This window comes from Colossoma macropomum, unplaced genomic scaffold (assembly GCF_904425465.1).
Source record: "Colossoma macropomum unplaced genomic scaffold, Colossoma_macropomum, whole genome shotgun sequence".
Taxonomy (NCBI): Eukaryota; Metazoa; Chordata; class Actinopteri; order Characiformes; family Serrasalmidae; genus Colossoma; species Colossoma macropomum.
In genome coordinates this window covers 21,387,921-21,414,382 of record NW_023494809.1, presented here as the reverse complement: position 1 = coordinate 21,414,382, position 26,462 = coordinate 21,387,921, and the positions used below count along the sequence as shown (strand labels likewise).

Genomic DNA, 26,462 nt, shown 5'->3' with positions numbered 1-26,462 from the left:
ACCTTGTTGGGGGACGTGGGGTGGGGAGATGTGGGAAAACGGACATGAAATGGAGAGAAAGAGGAGCAAATGAAGCCATGAAAGCAAGATATGGGCATAAACTGAGGTCGCTCCACAAAAGGGGCTAAAGGGAGAGGACATTCCACAAAAGAGGCAGAACTGGTTCCCTTCCTAATGTGGTCCAGTTCTTTGGTTCCTTTCCAGACCCAGAAAGCCTGATTGAAAAGACAACAAAAAAAATTCCATTCTCGCAAATTGTGATTTTGTCAACTTGCAAAAGCATTCATGAAAAATTGAAAAAAAATGGAGGTTGCATAATTCTGTATTAATGTCTTACACAGCAACAGGAGAGAGCACCCCTTTGTCAGTGCCACCAAAGTTACATGGACAAAGCACCCATCCACCGAGCAATGCTGCTTTTTCTCCCTCAATCGCACCTGACTTTGGAACAAGTCTCGCCTGCAGGGATGGGTGCTGAGGGACATACCACACCATATTGCCACACATTCAATCAGTGGTCAGTCTCAACAACACTTTGCCCATCTCACATACACAAACCTAGTGGTTTGTTCTAGTGAGGCTGGAGGCAAAAAGTGGTCTGGTTTCTGCACACATGGCAAAAGTGGTCTGCCCCAACTTGCAGTGCCTAGGTAGACCTAACCAAAGGAGACATAGAAAACCACATCCCACTGTTTTTGGAAGTCTAGTCCTCGTCCTTTCTTGTGTGAGGTCTCGGTACACCCTGTGGGCACCACACACGATCACTTTAAAAAATAAAAAAAAAATTAAAATTTTTAGTGCATCCTCCACAGAAAAAATAAAAAAAGAAAATAAAAAATAAAAGCAGGAAAAGTGTCTTTTTTTCTTTTTTGTCATCATCATCCTTGTTCCCCCAAGTCTAAAAAAATTCATCACAGCTGTAAACATGTCCATAATTTGTTAGCTGTGTGGTTATGAAAACTAAAAAAATATGCTTTAGAAAAAACTTCCTTTCTGGACAGGACAGTGTATCTGACTGGAGGTGAGCAACCAGTTTGCTCCGCCCTGGCCATGAGATCATCATTCTGCGCTCATCGTCCTTCACTGTAGTGCAATGTGCTCCGGTTCAGGCAGTTCCACCCCTTGCCTGTGGGGGGCGCTACAGGGGGCCATTGGCAGCAGCCAGCAGTTCCTGGAAGGTACTCTCGAAGCAGCGCTTCAGGTCTGAGTAAGTCACCACCAGCACGCTCTTCTCGTCCCGAGATACTAGGCTGATCTTCTCCGGGACCCCCGCATCCAACTGAACAAACAAAGACGTAAAACATGTTTCAGTAAGAAAATTACCAGCATGCAGAACAGAAAACGTGAACTAACTTTAGGGGTGTAAATGTCGGAGCACACAAAATCTCAAATTTCATCTTGATTTGAAGTGACTTTGGTACAACTCACCTATTTTCAAAAATGTGACTGGAGGAACAGAGAGCATGAATCAGCCTGAAATCGAAATTGCCTTTTACCAAAACTTTTACCTTGTTAGTTAAAAACCTTGGTCATGATTCAACTCTTGTATTCCCATAATCTTTAATTGAAATGTAAGAACACGTGTCTGGATCTGAATCAAATTCTGATTTTTTATTCTAACACCATGCACCAGAGAAAAATAATATTAAGCAATAAAATTTTTTCTCCCCCTTGTTTCACATCACAGTATGGACTGAAAACGCATATTTCCAATTAGCAGTTACTGCCAAATTAAATATTCAAGTTGATTGTGAGACGATTCTGCTGGATTCAGCTGAATCGCCATCTTCAATAACAATATTATTATTTTACACCCCAAAACAAGCAAAAGATGACCACCTTATTGAGACAAGATACTATGTGGCTCAAGTCGATCCAGGGTGTGCCAGCCTCCGTCACTTGGTGGAACAGGTGATCTCTGAACAGCTTCAGCAGGTAACGATCCCCCGTCTCTGACCATGTAGGGTCCTTTTGGAATCTGCAGCAGTTCATACAACCCAGGATTTAAGTTTCTCTATGCATGTGTGTGGAGGCAGCAGAGAGATGATTTTATCATTCCGTTACAACTACAGTTTTTCAGAAAGAACTTTCTCAGTCCAAGTGAAACTACTGATAAAACCTGTGGTAAGCTATATGAACATAGAGGAAGCAAAAGCATCACAGAATGTGGTCATTTTGTACAGTGTGGCTAAATATGAAATTTGACTTTTGTAAAGACTGAGACACTAGTGAGCTACTATAATTTGAATTAACCCAAGTCAAAGTCAATACCAGCGATTCTGGAGATTCTGTGTTACTAGAATGTCAACTGCACAAAATAGACAGCACAAATTATACAGGTATTTATTTCAGTCTCAATTATAGGTTTTCTAAGTAGCAAGAAAAATGTCAGCATGTATTCATAAGAATTCAATAATTCTTTAAATGCACTTTAAATGCAAAACTCCACAGAAAAGCTAATTTTGAGAATGTTTTTTAAAAGCTGTGAATAAGAATGAGTATTAGTATTAGATGGTTCCTCACTACTGATAGATTGAGAGAATACAGTACTTACTCTGGCCTCTCATTGATAGTTCCCAGTTTGGCCAGCAGGCGGAACAAGCGTCCATTCTGCACCTCCTGCAGACGGCATGGGACAGCCATGAGAGGTTTACATATACAAACATAGACTTCGGCTCATATAGTTCTTTGTTTTGTTTTTTTTCTCCAAAAAAGATTAAGTATTGCTATAAAATGTTCTATCATAACGTGGACATTTTCAGTCCTAAACGCAGACACACCCCTGTGCCTTTAAAGAGTAACTACACCCCACTATTGTCAGCTAACTCCACCCCAGGCACAATTTGAAAAATGCTCAAAAATGGGGAGCCCCACTTCCAAACATGATGTACACGTTTGTAGGTGGGGCTGTGTCGGAAACCAGGTGGGCTGTGTTTTTAGAGCTAGCGTACATTAGCTACCAGAAAATATGGAGAGTGACAGAATCGAACAGCATCCCCATGGTTGACGGAAGGTGTTTCTGATCAGGCGTGCGTCTTGAGCCTTAACAGTATGAGCCACTGACTCAAGCTGCTGAAGAGTTAACGTAGTGCTAGAAAATGATTAACGAGTGGGAGAGGCGTCCGAATGGCAGAACTTTCCCTAAAACTGCGACAGCTAACTTCTAATGATCTGTTCAACAGGTCCATATTCGATATAACCTGAGTCCTGATTTCTTATATGCACTGAATCCCGAATGAATAAAGCGGACGTTTTGAACGCTGTCTAAGTTTCATTCAATTCGACATCAAGGGTGCAGACTGCATCACCGGTCAGCCAGGGTTTGCTGCAGTTGCCCTAAATCCTTACATTCTGCAAGCTGTTCATGGCACTTACTGGTGTTACATCCGATTCAGTACCCTCTCAAATTCACGTTATCCTTTATAAATCGAATGCTCAGGTGCATGCCATCTTCTTCTTGTGGGCACACAATACAATACAATACATGTACAAAGAATGTCCTGTGAATAACTTTCCAGTGCCCAATAAATGGTCTTGCACATTTCTCCAAAATTCTCCTTTTTAGGTGTAAACATAATCTGTACCCTTAAACACAACACTGATGTGGGTCGTCCCACCCACACAGCTTTAACAAAATGATGTTCCTCTACTGTCTCCTTTTCTCCGTTTGAGTCGGAGAAACCTAACCAGAAGACTAACAAATAAAGTGAAAGCTATTCAACCAGCCACGCCAGTATTGCCGGGGTGCCCATGCATCACTTAAGTGAATAATAACCTTATCTTCTTTGAGACGTCGCCATACAAAAGCTGGATAATGTTTTATTGAGTCATGAACAACACTGTGTCTACAACACCACAAACATACTATGTAGCTCTCATTCACCCTGCTCCCATTCATTTCTCTCAACTTGAACTTATTAGTTTAGTTCTGCTGCAGTGCCGTAGAAGACTGGGTTTCTTTGACTGAGGGCTGTCAATCAAGTGTGCTCATTATAATATCAGGTCCTCACCCAGACAGTTCTCAGATCAGGTCTGTGTAGAGGAAGTAAGGGGTACAAAAAATGTTTTGGTATTCTGGTACTTTCACTTGACAGTTTGAAGAGTTTTGGTCAACACATGGGGGTAAACCTGGTAAAGCCACAGACAGATATGACGAGTATCAGCACAGTTTACGGAAACACATTTGGACCCAACCCTGCTGCAGCCTAAATTCAGTTCATGATATTTTTGTGATCCAAAGAACAACGCAAAACACAGGCCAGAGGCAGAAACTTTGCTCTTCAACTCCAAACTCTCATTAACTACATAACAAACATTAGTTTCATAGTAAAGAAATAAATCATAGTTTTTACTAAACAGCAAACTAAACCACAATGTGACTTTTTTTGCATCAAAACTATACACACAAAAGTGTTTATTTTAAATTTTATTTACTGCACCTGATGGAAATGGGCAGAATATCTTCAAGGGAAAAACTATATCCACTGCTTTTCACAAAGTGATGGCACTGGGCAGCATGCTCTCCCTTTCAGAAAAGTGACTGTCGCATGGAGAGCTTCATCAGTTCTTTCAGGAGCTCAAACTTTGAGCGCTTCCACATACAACTCTGACGTCACATTTAAGCCCTGTTTGAGCTGCCTTTGAAAATGCTAACACCATCAGTAACCATCATCCCCATGATAATGGCAGAGTAATTGGTCAGTGAGTTAATGTCGCCTGCAAAAGTTCGCAAAAACAGAGGGCAAATAATGCTGCATTTTCGCATTTGGTATGGAAGATGTCACATTATTAATGTTGTTAAAATAATCACAAATAAATTATGTTCACTCTGTAAAGGCCTTTAGTCCTGAGTCTAACCATAATAATGGCAATGATAATAATAGGATTCAAGGTTAATATCTCTGACTAAAACAGACCCAAAAGATCTTGTCAGTTCTAATTATCGCAGTTTGTTTGGATCAGGCTTGGGTCACTACTGTTAGAACAAAGCTGAAAATGTGTCTGCTTGTGTGTGTGTGTGTGTTTGTGTGTGTGTGTGTGTTTGTGTGTCTGTACTAAAGGCAGGGCAGTTTCACACATTCAGAGTTCAGCGCTGAAGCGGAAAGCACATAACACACAGCTTTTAAAATATCTACAGAGTTCACACCTTCCGTCCCCTACTTACTGACCTCAGAATACCCACATGCACTCACTCACCCAGCAAACAGCCTAACAACAGTTTGTTTGCGCGTGTGTGCATGCGTCAAACACATACCTTGGCCAGGTCCTCCTCAATGACATCGTTTCTCATCTGTGATGCATCCAGTTGTGTGTAGAACCGGGCTCCGATCATGGGCATGATGTCATTGACGCTGCGCAGGCGACTCTGATCCGACAGTAGGTACCTGCAGGTCCCAAAAACGAGAGACCGCATTTATATAAAGAAGAGGACAAAAACAAAACAAAAACAAACAAAAAAAACCATTAAAGCCTTGGGTACTACATGTACCGTTCATAAAAACTTTTTTTGTCAACTGAAATATTACGGAAATATTAGTGAACAACTTGAGAACTCATGTTGTTGCTAGACCAAATTCACGGAACCCGCACAAACACACGCTCTCTCGTTGCTAGGAGATGGATAGGCCTGTCGCAGTCATGAAATCACTGATGATCAATTGCCATACAAATAATTGCCATCAATTTGATTTTTTTTAATATGCAACTATTAAATGCACAAGCCAAGTTGCCAAACTGGCAAGCTGTCGGTACACAGCTCAGCTATAGACACAGCTTCAGCTCAATTAAACAAACATTTCTCACACTACGCAATCAAGTCGCAAAAATGTGTTATCTGTTTTCTTTTATCTAGATGTATTTGTCTCACTTATGCACTCACGTTTAGTAGGCTACACAAGGAGGCGCCATTAGTACCCAAAAAGCTTTTGATGCTTCATAAGAGCAGTGCTTTGCATCAGTGGCACTGTGTCCTTAGGAGTTTACGTTGTAGAGGCTCTCGACTGCGCTCTTGCCAAAACTCAATTAAAAAGCTGTCTGTTCATTACTTTTCTTTATCTACTTGCTCTATTTACCTGTATCACGCTCGTTTTCATTGGATGTTTGTTGATTCAGTGGCCAATACACACTACTAGATTAAATCCAGAGTCAGTTAACAAAGGCGGGGGGTGGGGTGGAAATCAAACCTCTGACAAACTAGTCTTCAATTCAATCTGGAGGCAAAACAAAGTCTGTGCTCTGTCCCCCTTGCGCAATACTCAGTTTTCTCTCTCAACTGTCTCCTCCAAAGAGAAAGCTGAGTACTGCGCAATACTCTGTTCTCTCTGTCAACTGTCTCCTCTAACTGCCCCAAAATCTGCAGACAACAGGCAACCAGCACAGACTTGGCCAGACTAAAAATCAAGGCTAAAATCAGGGGAACCCGCTCTGAAAGTGACGATTCACTTACATTAATCTGAATGTGTGACCTGATTATAACTGAATTTGATTAATCAAACAGCGATTGTTTTTTGGCCCAAATAAAATTTACCTCTACCAATCATGCAGAGAAGCAATGTGTGTGTAGACTTATTGCTAATGTGTGACCAATGTATTTCTTTGTGTCATGCGTGCATGTTTGACAAAGTGCTAAATTGTCAGCTGGCTAGCATGTGTGAAAAAATAAATATCAAGTAAAAATAAGGGGTATTTAATTTTGGTCCTGGAAGACTGGTGTGCAGCACAGTTTGGCTATTTCCCTGCTTATTAACACCTTGGTCAACTTATCTGCTTGGTTCAGCCAGTGTGTCTGAACAGGGAAATCACTAAACCGTGCTGGGCCCTGCAAGACCAGAAGCTTTAAATGTACGTCACGATTATGCACGCATATGCGATGTTGTCGTACAGGATGAGATTCTTGAGGTCAGATGAGTAGTTGATGGACACCAGCTCCATGGCTTTCTGTAGGTTCTCTCTCTGAATGCCAGCCAGAGAGTTGCAGGCCAGAGCCAAGACCACCTTCCCCAGGGAGATCAGATCAGCTTGCTGGAGAAAATAGAGGATAGAATAGGCACCGTTACAGGAGGAGACCGTATCATAACTAACATAAAATAATCAAATAATTAATTAAGTAATCATGACAACACCAGACATTCTAGGTCTATAACCACATACACAGCATACAGGCACTACCCATATCTGCATGCTGATTTTCTGCAGACTTTTACCTGGTACTGGGGCATAAGGGCCAGGTGGTTGGTCTGACTGTTGTCAAACGTTAAGACATCAAACACTCCTACACAGTTCACCCGTAACCTAAGAAAAGGGGAGGGAAAAAACACATTCAACTGTTTGCCTACAAACCTGATTTAACATTTAATCTTGAAATGAAATGCTGCACATCCAGAGACTAGGACTATGACACTAGGACTAGACAATATATCACTTGTTAACTCATCACATTGCTGGCCTTTGCAATACTGGTCTTACTTAAGGCTGTAATATGCACGTCTGCCCTAACCAATCATAGTGTTTCTTAACCAAGTGCTGTGAGCATCCTGTTCAATCACAGCTCCAGGTGAGCGCTGCTGTGGGTGTTTTGATGAGGTTATTCATATAATCTTACAAAAGCAAATTATTGGGTAATAATTTGTAAACAATATTTTTGTACCTTTGCATTTTTAATATACTGTAAGAAGTCTTGCAATCACAATGTGTAGCAATATAATCACCATACTAGTATTTTGTCAATATCATGCAGCTCTGGCAGATACAAATTTTAGTTCTGGAGTTTCTAAATTTCTTTCACATTTCCTGAGCAGGAGTGGTTAAAGGCCTTCATTAGTACTGCAGAGCTGCACTCTACAGCTCACACTCTCAGCTTTGAGCCCCAGCTGTTTCATAAGCCGTCTTTGGCAGGGGGGGCATCCAAGGATGTAAGTGAAATGAAGGCAGAGTTGGATCACTGAATGTTCAAGCCTGGCACTTAGCATTCTTCTCAGAGCTGAACTGCTCAAAGCAGTGCTACCACTAGGCTCAACCTTTGGAAGTCTAGAGTTTTTACAGTCATTTTACTATTTACACACAATAACGAATACATAATTATTATAGTTTGTAGTGAACTACATTTACAGTACTGTGGAAAAGTCAGAGGCAATCCTTCATTTATTTCATTTCCCAGTCAAAACTGCCAAAGTAATCTGTCATATGTCAAATGAAGAAGGAAAAGTTTCCAAAACTGGAGCTCAGAATAAATTTACCTGATAAGTTACAAAGAAAAACGAAAATTCAAATAAATCAAAATCAAACATAAATCAATCATAACTCAAAAGAAGCTGTTGGTGTTGGATTGGCCACCCCAGAGTCCAGACCTCAACATCCCAAACACAATCCTTGCATTGTGAGAAGCAGAAAGTGCAACCAACGTCTAAGACTGAACTTCAGAGGTGTGAAAAAATATCCCTGCAGATTTCTTTTAAAATTGAAAGTGAATATCCCCAAAATCATGGAAGCTGTAGTAAAGGCAAAGTGAGGACACACTAAATATTGAAACATTTGACATTTTCATTGTGACAATTCTTGTGTAATTTTCTGTTAAGTATGTTTTCTGCTTTATTTCCTGACAATGAAACACAAATCCCTTGTATCTACTGGCCATTTCAATAGGAAATTAAATCAAGAATGAAGGGTGGTCTCTGATATTTGCACAGCACTGTCCATTCTGTATCAGAACATACAGACTGGAGTCAAATTTTTTTCTATTTGTTTTGACGTCAAGAAAAAGCAAAAATGTGGCACAGCTTGGGTGTTACTATAGTTACAACCATCCTACACTCATCGTCTTGTCTATATTTTTTTCAGGAACAAAAACTAGGCCTAAAGAAAGACTTCTGCATTCACTTTATGTCCAACAAACGTGTATTGTGGCATCAGCCTCAACTGAAGGGGCCTCTCTCTTTGTATTGTATGTGCATGTGTGAAATGCGCTGTACATGATGGCCTCATTAAGTACAACAGACAACAAAAAAATGGACCACCATCTAATGAGTGAAAAACCAAATCAAAAGCTGAGCAGAAAAAATTGACACATTTAGTAGTTTAGAAATGTGCCAGCTCTACCACTAAACCACACTAAGCTGAAAAAATTAACTGAATAAGATTATTGCTTAATTATTATTGTTATTATTAAATTATTATTGTTACAGTTCATCAGTTATTCTTATTGATGCATGATTTTCAAAATTCAGAAATGGCCTGTCTATATGCAACCTTCCTAAAGGGGTTATTTCTGTTATTGTGATGTACATGTAAACATACTGTAAATGTAATTGCGCAATTGTGCATCAATCTTGCACAGACATAAATAATCTGTAAGGCAGAAATAAACTGGACTAAAGGTTAAAATCCACACTTGAACTTCTCTGTTTCAGTGAGCTCTCCACACAGCAAACTGGGGTTTGACTCCTTGTCAAGGCAAGCACACCAATAAGAGTCCTATGTTCATGTATGTGCACATACCGGGTTTTTCCAGTGATGAGGATCTTGCTGGGGTCCATGACCCTGCAAGCCAGGCCTGCTGTATGGATGGTGCGCAGCGCTGAGCTCAGCTGGACGATGTAGGCCCAGATCAGAGACTCGGGCAGCAGGCCGGCATGCTGCCGTGGAGGAGGGGGCTCATGCTGACCTGCCGGAACACATTCACACCCACACACAAAGGTTCATCAATACAGAGAGATAAGCACATACAGCTGGACCAACATCCTGGCTGCCTTGGGATAAAGTACATCATGTGTAGAATACCAAAAGGCAGATATATTGTTTTTCCACAGGGCAGTATGGTACAGCACCTTGCAGTTACAAATTCGAACCCAGAACTGTCTGCACCCTGGTTGAGCACCTGAGCCCATTTCTTTCTCACAACAGAACTACGAAACTGTGGCAGAAAATACTGCAAATAGTGATGTGAATAGGCATGGGCTATATGGCAAAAATATCACAACACTTCAAGAAGTTCTCATGATACATGTGTCACTATTTATTTTTTATGAAATCTGATAAGCTGCAACACACCCAAGAGAACCAGTAGTGCCACATTTAAAAAAAAATATCAAAAACTATGCTCTCTTTTTGAAACATGCAGTTGGTCAGTGTTCTTTAACTACGATCAATATCCACAATATGTTCAGAAAAGAACTCTAACATACTGTGACAATTTATCATGAAGGTGATTAATATCATATTGCTTAGCCCTAGATTTAGCCCAGTTTAAAAAAAAAAAAAAATTTAAAAAAAGGCACACCATAGTCACACAGAAAATCCAAGGCTAGACTAAACTAAGCATAAAGTAAGCTGGCTAAGCATGAAATCCTATTTTACAAGACAGGTCTCAAACTAACCCAACTAGGCCTGGGTGATATTTGAAAATAATTAGCACGATATTTTCTAGATAAAAAATTGTGGGTATCGGTTATATGCTCACATGCCAAAAATATAAAAAAAAGGCATTTTCTGCCATTTCAGCAGAGTCTTCATAATTTACTAAGCACCAGTAAATTAGTCCTCTCTAATACTCTCAGTTCTTTTCCCAAAACAGCGATTATCACCTTCTACACTTTGCCATCAGGATACTTGTCCATCATCAACGATACTACCAGCCTATCCCCCAGGCCTAAACCCAACATTATAATTATTAGGAATGCATCTGCGCTCATTTACTCATATTTGTGCTCATAAAAATACACCGACACCAACATCCAATACCACCTGATACCATGTAACATAAGCCTAGTGCACATTGCCGCGCTAATGAACAACTCAAGCTGGCAGTGAACAAGGGTCTGCTCGCACAGTGTTGCTGAACCATGGCAGTGGGACACAAAGTTATTGGCCACTTCAAAACATTCCGCCTTGGTATACAATCACTTCCCCAATACAGGTGGAGGCACACAATCTAGCAAAACAGAGACGAAAAAGTTAACATTTGCTACCAAAGTCTATGCATGACGACTTTATTCTGACTAAACAGAACTGTGAAGTATAAAGTTTATAAAAACATGGCAAATGACCGTAAAGATAATTCTACTTAGAGCATGTTAAATCTCTCCATCTTACTCGTTTCAATGCAGTACCCTATCATGGTAGCCTACGTCAGTTTCTAAAGTTTCTTTGCATAACGGTAATGGATGGAAACATGACGTGATTCATTTTTTTTCCTGCCAAAATTTTGTAAATGCACATTTGTTTAAGACACGTTTGAATGGAAACCCGGCCAGAGTGAGCCTAATTTTACAGAACGTTCAACTACAGCTCAATCAGTTAAACTAAAGACAGCAACAATATGTAAAATTACTAGTGAGGTCCTTGGATTAGCCTAGGTTGAAATGTCTGTTGTCCCAGTACTACAGAGACTGTTGTTGAAAGAGACAGATGAGGAGCAGGGATCAAAACTATGAAACATACTTTACTTACAGCTGTACAGAAGCACTTTTCTGATTTGGAACAAAATCCATTCTTCTCCACTGTAATGCTATGCAATCCAAGGCAAATAGTGTAGCATAGCTAATGCACGTCATTTAAAACCAGCTAGATTTTAATGACATTGTACTCATTTACACCAACTACTTCATTCTAAGTAGGTTATTTAGTGTGGTATCAGAATCAGAATCAGCAATTAAAAAAAAAAAAAAACATACTCATACTTGTATTCTGTCTAAAAATGGTATTGATTTTTTTTTTCTTTACATCAGAGAGCAATGTCTCTGAAAGGTTAAACTGCCCAGCTGCACATCAGCTAATCACTGCTGAGTGATGTAAATAGTTTGATCAGCTGACACAAGCAACACGCTCATAATACTTAAACATAACATTAATAATAATAATAATCTGCAAAAGGGTCAGATCTCAAATACTTGACACCTTGAAGCTGTCTGACAAATCCCTTTGACGTACACCCAGCTACCAATCTGCTGCAGTTTCATCAGTGCTGTACTGTAGCATGAAGGCTGTGGCGTGCAGTAACTGTAAGTTGTGCTGCTTCCCCCATCAGTTGCAGGTACTGGACTCCACCTGGTGCAGAAGCGGTTTCAACCACCATTTCCTCTTTCCCCGCTTTACACGCACATCTGCAGCCTAGCTCTAAAACACGACCTGGAATTCAAAGTGTCCTCAAACACAGACACAAACAGAAAAGCAGCAAGAATGTTCCATGCAAAGCACTGGACAGCCACCTTTTAATTGCATGATTTCCTCTTCTAGTGGAACTAGGGCAGGGGCAACAGTACACTTCAAAACACCAGTAAAACCAAAGCAAGTTCACTTAGCTCTGTACTCTGCACTCGCACAGGAAAATATTCCTGATAAAATTAAGGACTTAATAGGAAAATTCTCTCTAAAGTAGTTTGTGAAGAGGATACACACAGATAAACTATAGATTAAAAATATATTAACTATATGTAAGGATGTATATGTAAGGAAATATATTGTGGGTGTCAAAGTTTACACAATCAATTATTAACAGCACTATTTTTTTTTTTTTTTAAAACACCGTTAACCCTTTCAACTATCTGTAGCGTCCCAGCTGCTGGCATGTTGCTTCTATGACTCCATGACTGCAGCCCTCTTGTTCAAATACAGCTTTTAAATGGCAAGTTCCATCAACAAGCTGTCTTGATGAAAATAAAATTTATTTCCAGTGTCATGGTGAATTTGTTTGTCACTAAAAGCTGCAGAGTCTTTGATGAGACAGATCTTTAGATTTGACTAACACCAAGCTATTGCACTGAAATGAATATTATTAAACATATTTTATGATGTTTATTAATGTATCGGCATGGCAAGATACGTGAATGACAAAATGACGAAAATCGAATATCAGCTTCCCCACAACTCCATAATCATCTAAACAAACAATTCAAGTAACGAGCAATTAAAGAGCAACAAGCTGTGTGTAGAACAGTGACCCAGATATGGTCAGTACAGGTTGTCTCTTTGTGGCTATGGAATGGCAACTCACCCCACTTCCTCTTGGTGAAGAAAGAGTCAGCCGTTGGGTCATTGAAGTGTCTGCTGTACATGGTCTCAGCCCCCGCGTGGAAATCATAAGAGAACACCAGCGCTGAGTGAGAAACACAACCAGACACTCAGCAACTCTCCAACTTAAACCTATTTCAGCATTTCTGAACACTAACATTACAGAAACACACATCCTTACAGTGGTCTCCAAAAGCTTTTGTCGTGAAGACCTCTCGGAGGGTGACAGCGTTGGAGTGCTGAATCTTCTTCCACATGTCGACCAGCATCATACACTTGGTGTTCACCAGCCTGAAGCCTACAAGCACACATAGAGATTGTAATCTTACATGAACTACAATGGCACCTAAATCGAAATGTAAAACAGGCATGTACTAACAACATTTACTGGCAACTCAATATACAGTATATTGGGAACACATGCTTTGTATCTACACATACTGGACATTTTATCAGAAACATCAATCATACAGGTACACTTTTGAGATTTACAATTACTACCTGCAGCCCACCTGTTGCTTCAACTTGTCAGACTGGTCAACCAACTAAACACTATCTGGTCAGTTTGGAAGTGGGTGATGGGCTACAGTCTGTAACTGTAAACCTACAAAGTGCACCTACATGGCAGGTGTTTCTGGTAAAACAGCCAGTGAGTGTAGATAGGTACCTAATAAACTGGCAGCTCAGTGTATCTAAAGACATTAATTGCAGTTGACTGACTGTGGTCTGTGGCCTACACTGTACTTCTTACCATGTATCCTCCTGAGACAGTAAGGCAAGTCATCTTTACTGTTAACCGCCTTGTAACAAGAAGTGATATAACTGAAGTTGCTGGTTTTTTGTAGGCGGTTGGGAGGAGGAAGGGGCTCCAGCGGAAAGAGGCTATGGTAGCTGTCCACCTCAGAAGGAACTCCTAAATGAAACAATCAGATAAACACACCTTGTTAACCATATTTCCCACAATATCTTATTGTATAAAATGCATGTGATCTTTTGGGTAAAAGTTTTAACCATCTGGATTAACCTCTTTTTACAGGCCCCCTAGTGGCCATTCCACCAGTGGAATGGAAATCATCTCATTTTTAATTGAAGTAATCAAATGAAATATTTCCCTATACCTCTACTATGATATTAACTAAGACACTGTTGCCTCTCTGTATGTGAAGCGCTGTGACTGTGTTGAGCTGCTAGTGCGCTATGAGGGGTGAGAACCCCCAAGCTGTGAAAACCATTTACAAGTCACACCTCTTTAAAAAGAAGGCCAAACAAGATTCAGAGATAAAACAGACAGCACGACTGCAGCTTTCTGGGTATCAAAAAAATCATGTACACTTGCTAAAATAAAAAATATATTTTAAACACTTAAGATCACATTTATAAATGTTGACTTGCTTGCTCATCGACAAAAAAGAAAATCCAGTTTGCGTTCAGTTTTGTAAATCATACACATTTCCACTGAAATACACTGCATCAACATAACTGAAGGAGAAAAATTGTGCAAAAAAAATTAATAAACAAAGGACCTTTAAAACAGGTGGACATTGCATTTTATGACTACTGTAAAAAAGGGTTAATATGGCTCAGATGTAATAAATATCAGTACAGTACGCTGTGCGAGTGAGTGTTGGAGAACTACTATACAAGGAGGATTCAAAAAGGATTCTAACTGTAAGTGAATATGACAGAGACAGGATGTGGTTTCTTTTAGACAAAAGGTGAATCCAGACACAATGACCACAATTCAGACATCGCTCACAAGCGGAGACACACCATAGTAACAACCAAGACAAGCAAGCATTCATAACAGCCATACTATCAAGCACACCATCAGGAGAGAAATACCTGGGTTCTCTGATTGATCAATCTGGGCCATTGTTATCAAATGCCTGTTTATCAACTCCTGAGGAAAGAAGAAGCATCCGTTAAGGACAAGCTTGATAAGTGTGCTGGTTATAAAAATGAGTAAGTTTAATCTCAATATAGTTTTATGATATGATCTCAACTTTAAAGCAGTGGTTCACAAATGGACAGCATCCTAAACTAGGAGGCATATAGACATATGCCGATCAATAATAAAGCTCCTTATAATGACAACTTTGCATCATGTTTGCAGAAGGAGAAGACAAAAACTTGAAATCTATTTTTTGCTGTAAGTTTCCACCTAGTAAATTAAATCAAAATCATACTTCACTATTTTTAAAGGGAAAATAACAGCATTTTCACACTGGAGACTTTTTTTTTTCCAGACCCATTTTCCTAAAGCATTTGGTACGTCTGGCTGAGTGTAAAAGCTGTTTTCGAGCATGAGAGTGGTACATGGAGCTGATGCCTGGTCCTCTGGAAAACAGTGGTCTGGGGTAGGCTTTAAGTTTTGTAATGGGAGGGAAGAATACAGCTTTTGTGAGAGTTTGCAGTGAGACTAACTGACAAAATAATAAAAAGCACATGCTGTCCTACATGGTTAAAAGTAGATAACAGCACCTCATTTGCAGGAATATCCACATCTTCACAGAGTAAACCTACAGCCTATGGAATTAAGAGAGAGAGGTGTTTTAATACCTGTCGGAGCTCGTCGGCCATAAAAAAGGATGGAGCATTGGCTTTGGGTTGCATGTATGCCACATGAGGTGCTGTTTGTGGGTAGATGTGGTAAGTTGGAAACACCTGAAAGAAAAACAAGCAACACAGGCCATAACTATTTATGTAAACATGACCAAAAGAGCAAAATGCTTCAGAGAAACAGGAAGCCTACCATTCCAGCCATGGGAGCAGGGGTGTTATCAGTGTAGAAGTACGTGGTCCCACCCACAGTCTCCTTCTGGATTATGTGGGCGCCACTCCCTTGGTCGGACGCAGTGGTGGGCACCATGTAATTGGCTGGGTTGGGGTTAGGGGTGTGGCTGCGGCGCCGTGGAGCAGGGGAAGTGTGGGGGGTGATTTTGGGGGAGTGGAGAGGAGACGACCCAGCAGACAGCGACATACCTGTAGAAGAAAAGTATAGTTACAAACAGCTCTCCAAAACTCACTAAACAAAATAGGGCAGCTAATGATTATTTCTATCATTTAATCTACTGACTATTATTCAATTTACTACCTAATCAAACCATGACACTGTTCATCTCACTTTGCCCCTGTCATGGCACCACTATCATTCAAAGTTGTGTCTGTGGCAATCAACTTCTTTTATGGTGTAAAAAACAATATTAACCATATTGCCCCCAACAGCTCCTGTAGTATACTGCAATCTGTCACACTGGTTGGGTATATTACATGAACATTAAAAGTGCATTAAACAGTACTTTTGTTCTTTTAAGTAAAAAAATTGTCAACACATCTCCCTCCCATCCCCCCATAAATCCACAATGTCAATGACTAATTGCTTCAGGCTATTATAAAACAGAAGAGAAAAAGGAAGAGAGAGGGGTCCATAGAAAGAAAGCACAGGGCAGAGCAAGTGAATCACTTACCGGGAGCAAGGCCAGCTGCAGTGGAGCTACTCAGGCCAGGGTGGGGGAAGAGGGGCGAGGGAAATGTGGGCACAGCTGCCTGAGACATGGTGGCCATGCGAGGCGTTCCTTTAGGGATGAATTCAGTGGCTGCTGGATTAGGAGCCTGCTCAGGAACCCACACACAAGGCCCAGTGATGCATTAACTCAATGAAACAATACCTCATGAAGAGAGTAACTGGACAGTGTAACACAAAAGATTTGTCAGTGTTAAAACTGAATTTAATAGCTTTGAATTTCACCTTAAAAAAAAAAAAAACTTCAGATTCTACGTAAAACATGGGGTTCAGAGAACATATTACACAGAAACTTCAACAACACAGCACTTAACCTTTGTAACCTTTGTAACCTTTGTAACAGCCCCCCCCCACCCCCAACCAAAGATATCTGAAGGGGGTTTTTCCCCACACCGTCAAGTTGAATCTTAAGAGCTAATTGAATCCAAGTAATCCTAACTACAAATTTACACTCATAAGACCATAAACCTTACTCCTCATCTCAGATGTCTCATTTTGGTGTTCTAGTGCAGGTTTTCTTCTCTTTTGTTTATTTCCAATTCTCAGCAACATCATGTTGAATCCTTGCAGACTCAAAGTCAATTTCTCCTTCATAATGCAAGTGGGTTATCTTATTTCTAATCTCCTAAGGAATATCTCCTACAGCCATTTCAGCTGCACATGAGAGAGAAATTTGCAAGGCAGCCAAGGTGAGTTTGGGTAGTTGCTTGTGTGAATGTTAGCATCTCTTTTAAAGAGAACATAACAGCAGTGTCTCCTTTTGGAACAGCTTTTGTTGGGAGAACAAAACTGTAATTGGGTGGCTTTAAGATTGTAAGGATGAAAAAAGTGTCTGTAGGTGCACTTAAGTAAAGACTGGTCAATTTAAATACTGATAGGTCTGATATTATATTTAGTTGTTGTGGCTTTTGCGTAATCTTCTGTTTTCTGCTTTTTTCTGACACTGAAAAATAAAAAAACTTGAAAGTAATAGCTGATAATAAATGAAATAGTGGACCGACTTTTGCCCAGCACTGTAAGCTGTGGATTTAAAGAAACCAGCATTTTTCAACTTAAACTATCTTCCATATTTGTAACATCTGTAACAGAAATCCTACTGAAGCAACAGGCGCATTGCCTTTCATTACAAATGTGTTTTACGTCAGGAAATTTATTAAACAGAGCATAATTCACATAAGTTTCATTCACTGTCTGTGCTAAGTGACCTTAGGATACAGATGCAACAGACAGAGCCTGATGGTACATTCCTTTAAAACAAGAAATTACATTCTGTTGGCTCCCTAAAAGCTTACCTTTCTCCTCTGCGTTATGCCCAAAGCACCAAAGTCACTAAAAAGGGAGGAAGTGGGGGAATTTACTGGATCTACAGAAAAGACAACACAAACAGAGAGGACTGGTTTTAAGCCAAGAAACAGCATTATTTACTCCAAAAAATAAAAAAACAACAGATTTCGGCTCACCATGAGTGCTGTGGCTGAAATTCTTGGCACCATCATTAAGGAGGCTCGGGGAGCTGCTGCTGCTGGTCATCCTCTGAATACATACAGGTCACAATTAGAGAGCTCTCACTGATCTGACTGATGATGTTTATATTAACATTGCAGCGTGACAGAGTCCAAATTTCAAAATGCAACAGGTACAATTTTAATTACAGCCCTTATTATCAACACAGTTTGGAGTTTGGAGGAGGGAAAACTGAACTGATAACATCTTGTGATCTTGGGAACTCCCTGTAGATGAGTTAGACTAATCAGAAGCAACCAAACATACATATGATATGTACATGACAACCACAACTAACTGGCAGCCTGCTGCATTATGTTCAGTGTTCAAGCCTCAAGCCAGAAAAAAAGTGAACACTTTAGTCTTCTTGTCCAAAATGACCTAAATATCCTAAAAATCACATGGATATTTCCTCCAAATGGTTCAGCCGTAGGTTTTACAAGAACAGGAACAATCACATATGTTGTAATTGTGGTTCTTTCCATGCAAAAGATTTTTATGAAAAATGATTTAACACCTCAAATGCTGCTTGCAGTTTGTAATTATCTAAATGTAAGGTGCTCAAACACCTCTATGTAGCACAGAAACGTTATCTCTCACATAAAATTAACAAAATTTCCTCAGCAGTAGGTTTTTTCAGGGAAGCCAAATGTACACAAGTTGCAATGTGAGTGAAATCAGACATGGAAACAGGGTTGACAACTTTTTTTAACCAATACAAGAAATGACATAGTGTACACATTTTTAGAGCTAAAAGTCAAACTGATGTAAACAAGATGCGACCGCAAAATGGCAGGGTTTTTTTAACACGTTCATTTTATCACTTGTACTTAGAACATAAAGTTGATGGAAACATAGATTTTGATAAAGTTTATTTACAACTGGCATTTACTGGTGCCTAAAGCCCTAACTTGAATATCTGCAATATTTATAAACAAAGACAGGAAGTCCTTTGTTTGGCTCTTCACACTCATAGTAAGAAATGCTGATCTATAATCAGGCATCACTTACAACACAAACCTGCTCCCAAGCCTGCATGCTTACTCTAAATATAAGTGTAGCTGTGAATTGTAGAGGGTAAACATGTCCCAGACCCTTCCTTTACTGGTTTAAAAAGAACTCGGTGGTCACTGCCACACTGTTGCACTGAAAGTCCTTATAATGGCTTGTACACCATGTTGAAGTTAGGTTTACACTTCCTCTTTTCAGACAGCTGCAAGATCTGGGTGACAAATGCCTTCACATTTATTCTTCTTTTACACTAGAAGTTACTTATTTTTATTTTAAAGAAAGCAGTGCAGTTTTCTGGCTTGACAATATCCCCTACCTACAAGTGGATATGTATACATTTTTGACACACTACAGACAAACATTAATATACTTATCCTTACATTAAATGTTAAGAAAGATGAAGGTGAAGTACAGTCAGAGGCAAAAATTTGGGTGCACCTCATCAAATTACACACTGATTTTCTATCTGCATATTTTAATGCACAACTACAAAAATATAAAACAAAACATGGCCTGAAATTTTGAAATTTTCTCCAGTAAACGGCATATTTTTCTGCATATATGTTTGTCCCCTGTAGAGGAACTTATTTTCACTCAGAAAATAAACAAAACCAGGGTGTTCAAACTTTTGCAAACAACTGTACATGGGTTTTATAAAGGCAGTGAAAAAAAAAATGGTATGTTACGGAATAAAGAGGTGTGCATATTTTAGAACCCAGTTATTAAGATTATTACAAGAATGATGAAACCATTTATTTTACAGTATTTAAAAGTGCACCGTACTTTTATAGCACTTAACAAGTAACTATATGACCAAATCACTGTCACTTTCAGGACAATATCAAAATGACTTATGTTAGGACATCCATTTCATTGGACAGGTGTAACTGCTGCTACTGCTTATAAAAGGCCATGGTTGACCTTTGATCCCACCATCACAGATCAATGTAGACATGTAATTAAAGTTTAAAACATAAAGAAAAGCTAACAAAGATGAACCTTGTGCGTGAAATCACTTAGAAAAGTATAGGACATAAGGCCACATACACACCTGCATCATAGAATATTTGGACTCTGCTGGGCTCCCAAACCCATTGACCCCAATAAAGCTGCTGCTGAAGTAGGAGTTGGTCAGATTTGCATCACTCAGTGCACCGCCATCCATCCCAGGGACTAAAATAAGAGACAAAAAAAACTTAATTCTCTTATAGTAAAAAAGTTTGTCAAACTTAGTATTCACCTTACAACTGCTCATTTTGAAAACTGATTCGAGGCAACAGAATTATTTAGCTACTAAATTAAGCAACATAAACCAATACATGGTTTGTTAACTTACTAAATCAGTGGTGATGGGTGTCCTATTCTGTCCCACAGGACAATAAAGTACAATTTTAAGCAGTGAATGCTTCTTCTGCTACATGCTATCAGCAGAAAAAAAAATCCGCCTTCAGAAGCGCAAAACACCATGCCTTTACTGAAAAAATATCACAACCCCAAGATAGCATTGTATACTGGCAGCATATCATGTTTCTGTCCCTGAGAAAAACCAATGAGGTATAAAAAAGGGCACCAACAACTCCAAAATATAACTTACTTGATGAGACAAACTTTGGGGCCACAAAAAGGGTCATGGTTAAATTCTGCTACAGCCTGTAGAGCAGCAGGCTGCTCATAGATTCAGATTAATATTTTTAACTTAAATTTAACATTACATGTTGTTCATGCTATTTTTTAAGTAATGAAGAGAACAGTAAAGAGAAACAAGTAACTCCAAGCAAAACTATCCAACTGAGCATCAGCCAATCACAGCCTTGCTGGGAACGACGTAAACAGCTTGGTCAGCTGACGCACTCCGCGCTTTTTCCGTAGTTTTTTTTAAACGTAATAACACTTATTATTATTACTATGATAACATAAATAATAATGCCAACAAAATACGAGGGCGTATTTAAATAGTCTGTGCTTGAATCGTTATTTTGGTATGTTTTCTTTAAATAAAAACCCAGCAGCGTAAACGATAAAGACACACGAAGCTGAAGTCAACCTCTTGTTCGCCAGCTTCTTCTTCGAATTTCCCCGTTCCACCTTAAATGGTGCAGCAGTTACATTCCGCTGCTTGCACCATTTAAGGTGGAACGGGGAAATTCAAATAAAAATCCGAATTCAGCCTCTTTAAAAAGCTCGCAACTGCTGTAGCAACGAGCCGAGGGCTTTGGTTTAAAGTAAAAGCAGCGGCACTACAAACCCCTCTAAACCAAAAAGCACTGCCGGGCTTTAGCTGTTAGCTTCCAAGGCAGAGCAACGCTGGTTTAGCTTTTCATAGTGAAACAATGACAGGTGGTGCGGCTCCAGATTTGTACCATAAAAACAGAGCCGTGAACGAGCTGGATCCTTTCTGACTTGCATTTCCAGCACTTTCACGCAGCGCTAACTGCGGGGTAATGGACGGCAAAAAGAAAGCGAAGCCCCCTGTCCGTTTCCTCGTATTGTTTTGAGAGGGGGTGGTGGTGGTGGAGGGAATGAGGCCTCGCTGAATCCCCGACCTCGATTTCTGCACAATCCAGATAAGGCCCCGCGGTTTCATGCATCAGAATAGGTGCATTTTTAGGCTCTCTACACTGTTCTCCCCCACGCCGCCGAATAACATCACCTAGTACGAACTTACTGGCTAGGAGCTGCCCGTCCAGAGCTGCCCCCGCTGGCCCGAGAGCATCGCTCTTTTTGGGGACACTGGCAGGAGCAGCGCCCGCACAGGCCGCCGCCGCCACCACCGCGCTGCCCCCGAGCGGATACGCGGCTGCCGTCCCGCCGCTTCCAGCCATGGAGAAAGGCACGGGACTACCTCCACCTCCACCGCCGCCTCCACCACCTCCACCGGCGCCTCCTCCGCCTGCACCGCCACCGCCACCGCCGTGCACTGGCAGACTGGCCACAGCTGGGTCCTCATGCACGAACTGACACTCGTCTCCATAAAAGCAAGTCTTGTCTTTCGCGTAGTAGCGGCAAAACTTCACTTTCACGCCAGGTATCCCAACCCCCCCGAGCGGAGCGGCTGAGGCTGGGAGTCCGCTGTTCATGGCACCGCCGCCGCCGGAATACCCTCGACCATAGACCTGTAGCGAGAGGGGGAGAGACCTGAGGGAGAGGGAGGGGGGCGAAGCTCCTAAAAACACACACTTATCCAACAGCACACTCAGCGCTCTGCGGTCAAAACTCGTCCTAAAACAAGTCCAAACATCCAGCCAGAGAAATTCACGCGGACATTGTGCTTCGTAAAAGTGGCACAAACTGCGCCGCTGAGCTGAAATCTGCTCCCCGCCGTCGTTGTTGTTCAGCGCCGCCGCTGCTGTTGTTGTTTTCAGCTAAGCGCTAACTAGCCTCGCTGTGCATTATGGGTGCTAGCGCTGCAGTTAGCATTACACCAGGGGCTTCAAGTTCAGTAAAGCTAAAAGCACAAAAAAAAAAATATATATATATATATATAAAAATATATATATATATATATATATATATGTCTGTTATAGCGTGTGTATATATATAACATTAGGAGACACTGCAAGTACAGTACAGTTCAGCTAAAAACATTTTTTAAAAAATGTACATACAGCATGAATTAACAGTTAAATTACACTTAAATTACATATATATATATATATATGTTATATATATATATATATATATATATATTATATATGTGTGTATATATATATATATATTATATATATATATACATACATATATAACATTAGGAGACACTGCAACTACATTACAGTTCAGCTAAAAACATAACGACATTACTTTTAAAAATTGTACCTACAGCATGAATTAACAGTTAAATTACACGTTTCTAAAAGTACAAAAGTTCTTTAACATTAACTAAGTGCTTCCAAATCAAGCTAAGTAGTACTGGGAAATGCTGCTAGCTCTACTGACTTTTTTTTTCAACGTTGTTACACAATATGGACTAACAGTCTGATACTATTTACTTAATGTTTAAGAAAGTACCAAATAATGGTGCTGAATGAATGAAAAGAGTGGTTGTCCAACAACTAAATGTATGATAATTGAGTCAAAAGTGAAACTACTGTTCATATTTTTGATCATTTTTAAAGTGCTTTTTCTATAGTATATAGCATATACTATAAACAGTTTTTTATTAAGCAACAACTATAAACCAAGCATGAAGATGCTGTTTGTATCTTGTTGCTGATTGTGTAAGTTTAATATGAATAAAAGGCACTGTTCTCAAATGATTATGGTCGTCCACAAAATTTGTCACTTTGTGAAAGGAAACCATGACATGAGAAAGAGAGAGAGAGAGAGAGAGAGTGAGAGCGAGAGAGAGGGTCATGTGGCCCTGACAGTCTTTGCGTCTCTCTGCTCTCCACATCCCATTTCGTCTCTGCCACACCAGAGTGCGGCTCTGGTCTGCTGTTATGCACTCAAACAATGCAGTTAAGAAAAAACACAGCTGTGGTGGGTAAGTAACCAAAATGCAAAAGGCTTTGTTATTCAGCTACTCATTTACTTGATTTGTATGTGCTACTGAGTAAGACCGTCTTCCTGGATGACATACTTTATGATATTCCGTTTATTTTTACTTTACCTATGATTATTATTATTATACAACAAAAACAGTAGTGGCCTAGTAATAGTTTTCCTACTGTTGTTACTGGTGGCGATACAGACCTGCCACTCTCATTGACTCCTCTTAGTCGGTATAATCAATTCATTTTCAGATCATTTTCTAAAAGCTTAAACCTTTCTGTGTCTTCTTTTGCACCACAGTGTTTCTTGTACTACAGTGGAATGCACTTGTCCGCACCGATGGGAAAGCGCATCAACTGTCCTGCGTCCCCAGTGAAACTGTAAAATCTCCATGTTTTTCATTAATTATATCAATTATCATCAGGGCTGTACTGTTTTTGCCTGTGTTTGAGTTAAAGTAGGACATCCTGATTGAGAAGGCGTAGACACAGACAGATACAGACGGCTGGATGGTTGCAATAAACGTTCCAAGTATAACCTAGCAAAAGAAAAAAGTTGGGTACCAAATTTTCTGAATTTGTAAATGAGGTCATAAGGATGACCAAGAATAAAAGCAGAACTGACATTTCAACGGCAAATGCAGAAGTATAGAACTCACCACAGCTGCCTTAAAATTACGATACCTTCTTCGCTTCTCTGTGACATTTATAGGAATCTGAGTCTTATGCCAATTAGCCTGTATAGCACAATATATACATATATATATATAAACAGACAGATACATACATATATAATCACACATATCTGATTACTCGTATACGTGCTACCTCATTGCAGACTGTTATATGCAACCTGGCTGAAGCTGACCGGCAAGGTTCTCGGAAAATGCAGCTGGAAGTCGTAGCTGAGCAGAAAGTGGAAATTCGTTCTTTGGGAAACAGTTCAGGAGGTTCCCCACCATGTTTCTGGGCACAAAGGTACGTGTCTTTAAAGAGACTTGAATGAGTTCAGCTGTAATGCATCTCTGGGATGAGTGTACTACCTACCATAGGCCGCAATATTTTGCTTGGGATGATAGTTTCTGTTTTTGAAATGCCCTGTGGCTGTGAAATTAACACTAATGCTAATGGCAAGACTAGCCTATCATACTAAGCTACAATTGAAATTTTATCAAAAAAAGATTGATGCTGGTTAAGGTGAGCTCAGGTGGTTGATTCAGCACATCAGTGGCTACTAGAGATGGGCAGATCAATACTGAAGTGTCGATCCTGATGTTTCTTTTTGAGAATTGATCCTTACATGACATATTGATACTGTTTCTTTACGCAGTAAACTGAATATCTCTTTTTTTATGGTGCTGAAAAAATTACTGCAGCAAACAGACTTTCTATCCAAAACCACAGTGAACCTACACATGTCTTCTAAGTTTTTATATGTAATGTTGATTATGGTAAAATCTGATAAAAAGAGGTTTTTTGGGGGGACTACTTTGCCTTACAATGCCATGCACATACACCTCCACCATGAATGGATTAAAATAAATGGATTAACAAGACATTTTAAGCCAAATCCTGATCATAAAACTATCATAAAACAATGTCTCAGGAATCAGGCAGCATATTCATAACTGTTGCACGTAATAACTTTCAGTGAGGGAGCTTTTAGAGGTGCATGTCTGGTTCCTATCACCACTACTGTGAACAATTCTGACTCTATGTTTCTCTGGAACAGAGCATTTCACACCAAACCACTCAACTACAACTTTGTTTACTCAACTACAACTTTGTTTACTTATCTTAACCATTTAATTATGTAGAATTTTTTAAAAATAGGTGGAGTTACCCTTTAACACACAGCTATCTCACAGAACGCTAGGGGTGGGCAATATGACAATATTTATCCTGATAAATTATGTCAAAATATGCTTTTCCAAGTTTATCATGAATATTGTTAGTACCTCTAGCATGTTTCATTACAAAGTAAGTCCACTTAATTGGATATTAGTGCAGAGCAGGACATGAAATTTTAAATACAAATCACTGTATTCATAATTTTTGATAGTATTTTTTAAAAGTGCCACTGATTATTTTTGTCTGTTCCAGCTTATTTATTTTTATATTGATGTTTCAAAGCCCACCTCTACAGAAGGCTATTATAAATATGCTGCCTGATACCTAAGGGGTTGTTTTATGATTGTCTTGGGATAGGATTTTGTCCTAAAACACATTTTTTTATCCATTCATGGTGAAGAAGTTCATGTATGGCATTTCAAGGCAAAGTAGTACCCACAAAAAACTCTTTTTTTTCAGCTTTACCACTATTTTACCATCATCAACATTACATATAAAACTCAGAAGCCATGTGTAGGTTCACTGGTGGTTCTGGATAGTAAATAAAAGGGCTATATTTGTGTTGTAGACATCACAACTCCTGATTCCTATCACCCACTGTAGAGAAATCAGTGTCACATCAACACACTCTGAATGACAAATTTCAACCACTGAATTACACCGAAGTTCTGAAAAATCAGTGACATTCCCTGTTAGTACTAATGTAAAGGGTTTAAAATATACTTTTTTGATGTATACATTTACTGTTTTTTACTAAATACAATGATTTCCCCCTTTTTAAAGTATCGATACCCGTACTGGTATCGAGATATTAGCTTTGGTATTACTTGGTATCGGACTGAAAAGAAAATGAGTGGCATCGGCCATCCCTCACACGATTCAATCTTCTAAATTCAATGCATCAGCGTGAGCCCAAGTCCATGGTTATTTGTACCGCTACAACTAAGGAAATTACGTTAGTTCTTCTAATTGTTATTTGCAGAATTATCATCTGGAAACATATTAACAGACTTATACTGTGTCATTAGACTTGATATAGATGTGTTAACTTAACATGAGCTGATAATCATCTTCAGCACTTGTTT

The 26,462-nt window shown here is 39.7% G+C and overlaps 2 protein-coding genes across 4 annotated transcripts in view; one reads left to right on the top strand and one right to left on the bottom strand.

The window, feature by feature from the left end:
- Positions 1–875: 875 nt before the first annotated feature.
- Positions 876–22,412, bottom strand: pan3 (poly(A) specific ribonuclease subunit PAN3). Of its 3 annotated transcripts, none has more exons than XM_036558119.1 (18): positions 21,400–21,685; positions 20,091–20,212; positions 17,986–18,058; positions 17,818–17,888; positions 16,470–16,614; positions 15,755–15,984; positions 15,562–15,666; positions 14,845–14,902; positions 13,754–13,915; positions 13,184–13,300; positions 12,986–13,087; positions 9,493–9,658; positions 7,203–7,290; positions 6,881–7,020; positions 5,255–5,384; positions 2,555–2,619; positions 1,840–1,978; positions 876–1,279 (listed from the first exon to the last, which is right to left on the bottom strand). In XM_036558119.1, the coding sequence occupies exons 1-18, from the start codon at positions 21,443–21,445 to the stop codon at positions 1,139–1,141; spliced, it is 2,100 nt and encodes a 699-aa protein (XP_036414012.1). In that variant the 5' UTR covers positions 21,446–21,685; the 3' UTR covers positions 876–1,138. The 3 variants fall into 3 exon arrangements, with proteins under 3 accessions (XP_036414012.1, XP_036414013.1, XP_036414010.1); XM_036558120.1 differs by lacking the exon at positions 21,400–21,685 and adding an exon at positions 20,376–21,125; XM_036558117.1 differs by lacking the exon at positions 21,400–21,685 and adding an exon at positions 21,705–22,412 and having other exon boundaries at positions 1,139–1,279.
- A 1,006-nt stretch (positions 22,413–23,418) lies between these two features.
- Positions 23,419–26,462, top strand: part of LOC118798656 (receptor-type tyrosine-protein kinase FLT3-like) — a 28,124-nt gene continuing 25,080 nt past the window's right edge. Inside the window, exons 1-3 of the mRNA XM_036558116.1 lie at positions 23,419–23,519; positions 23,828–23,907; positions 24,365–24,504. Coding sequence (XP_036414009.1) covers positions 23,489–23,519; positions 23,828–23,907; positions 24,365–24,504 — 251 coding nt within the window. The 5' untranslated portion in view covers positions 23,419–23,488. The remainder of the gene's footprint in view (positions 23,520–23,827; positions 23,908–24,364; positions 24,505–26,462) is intronic.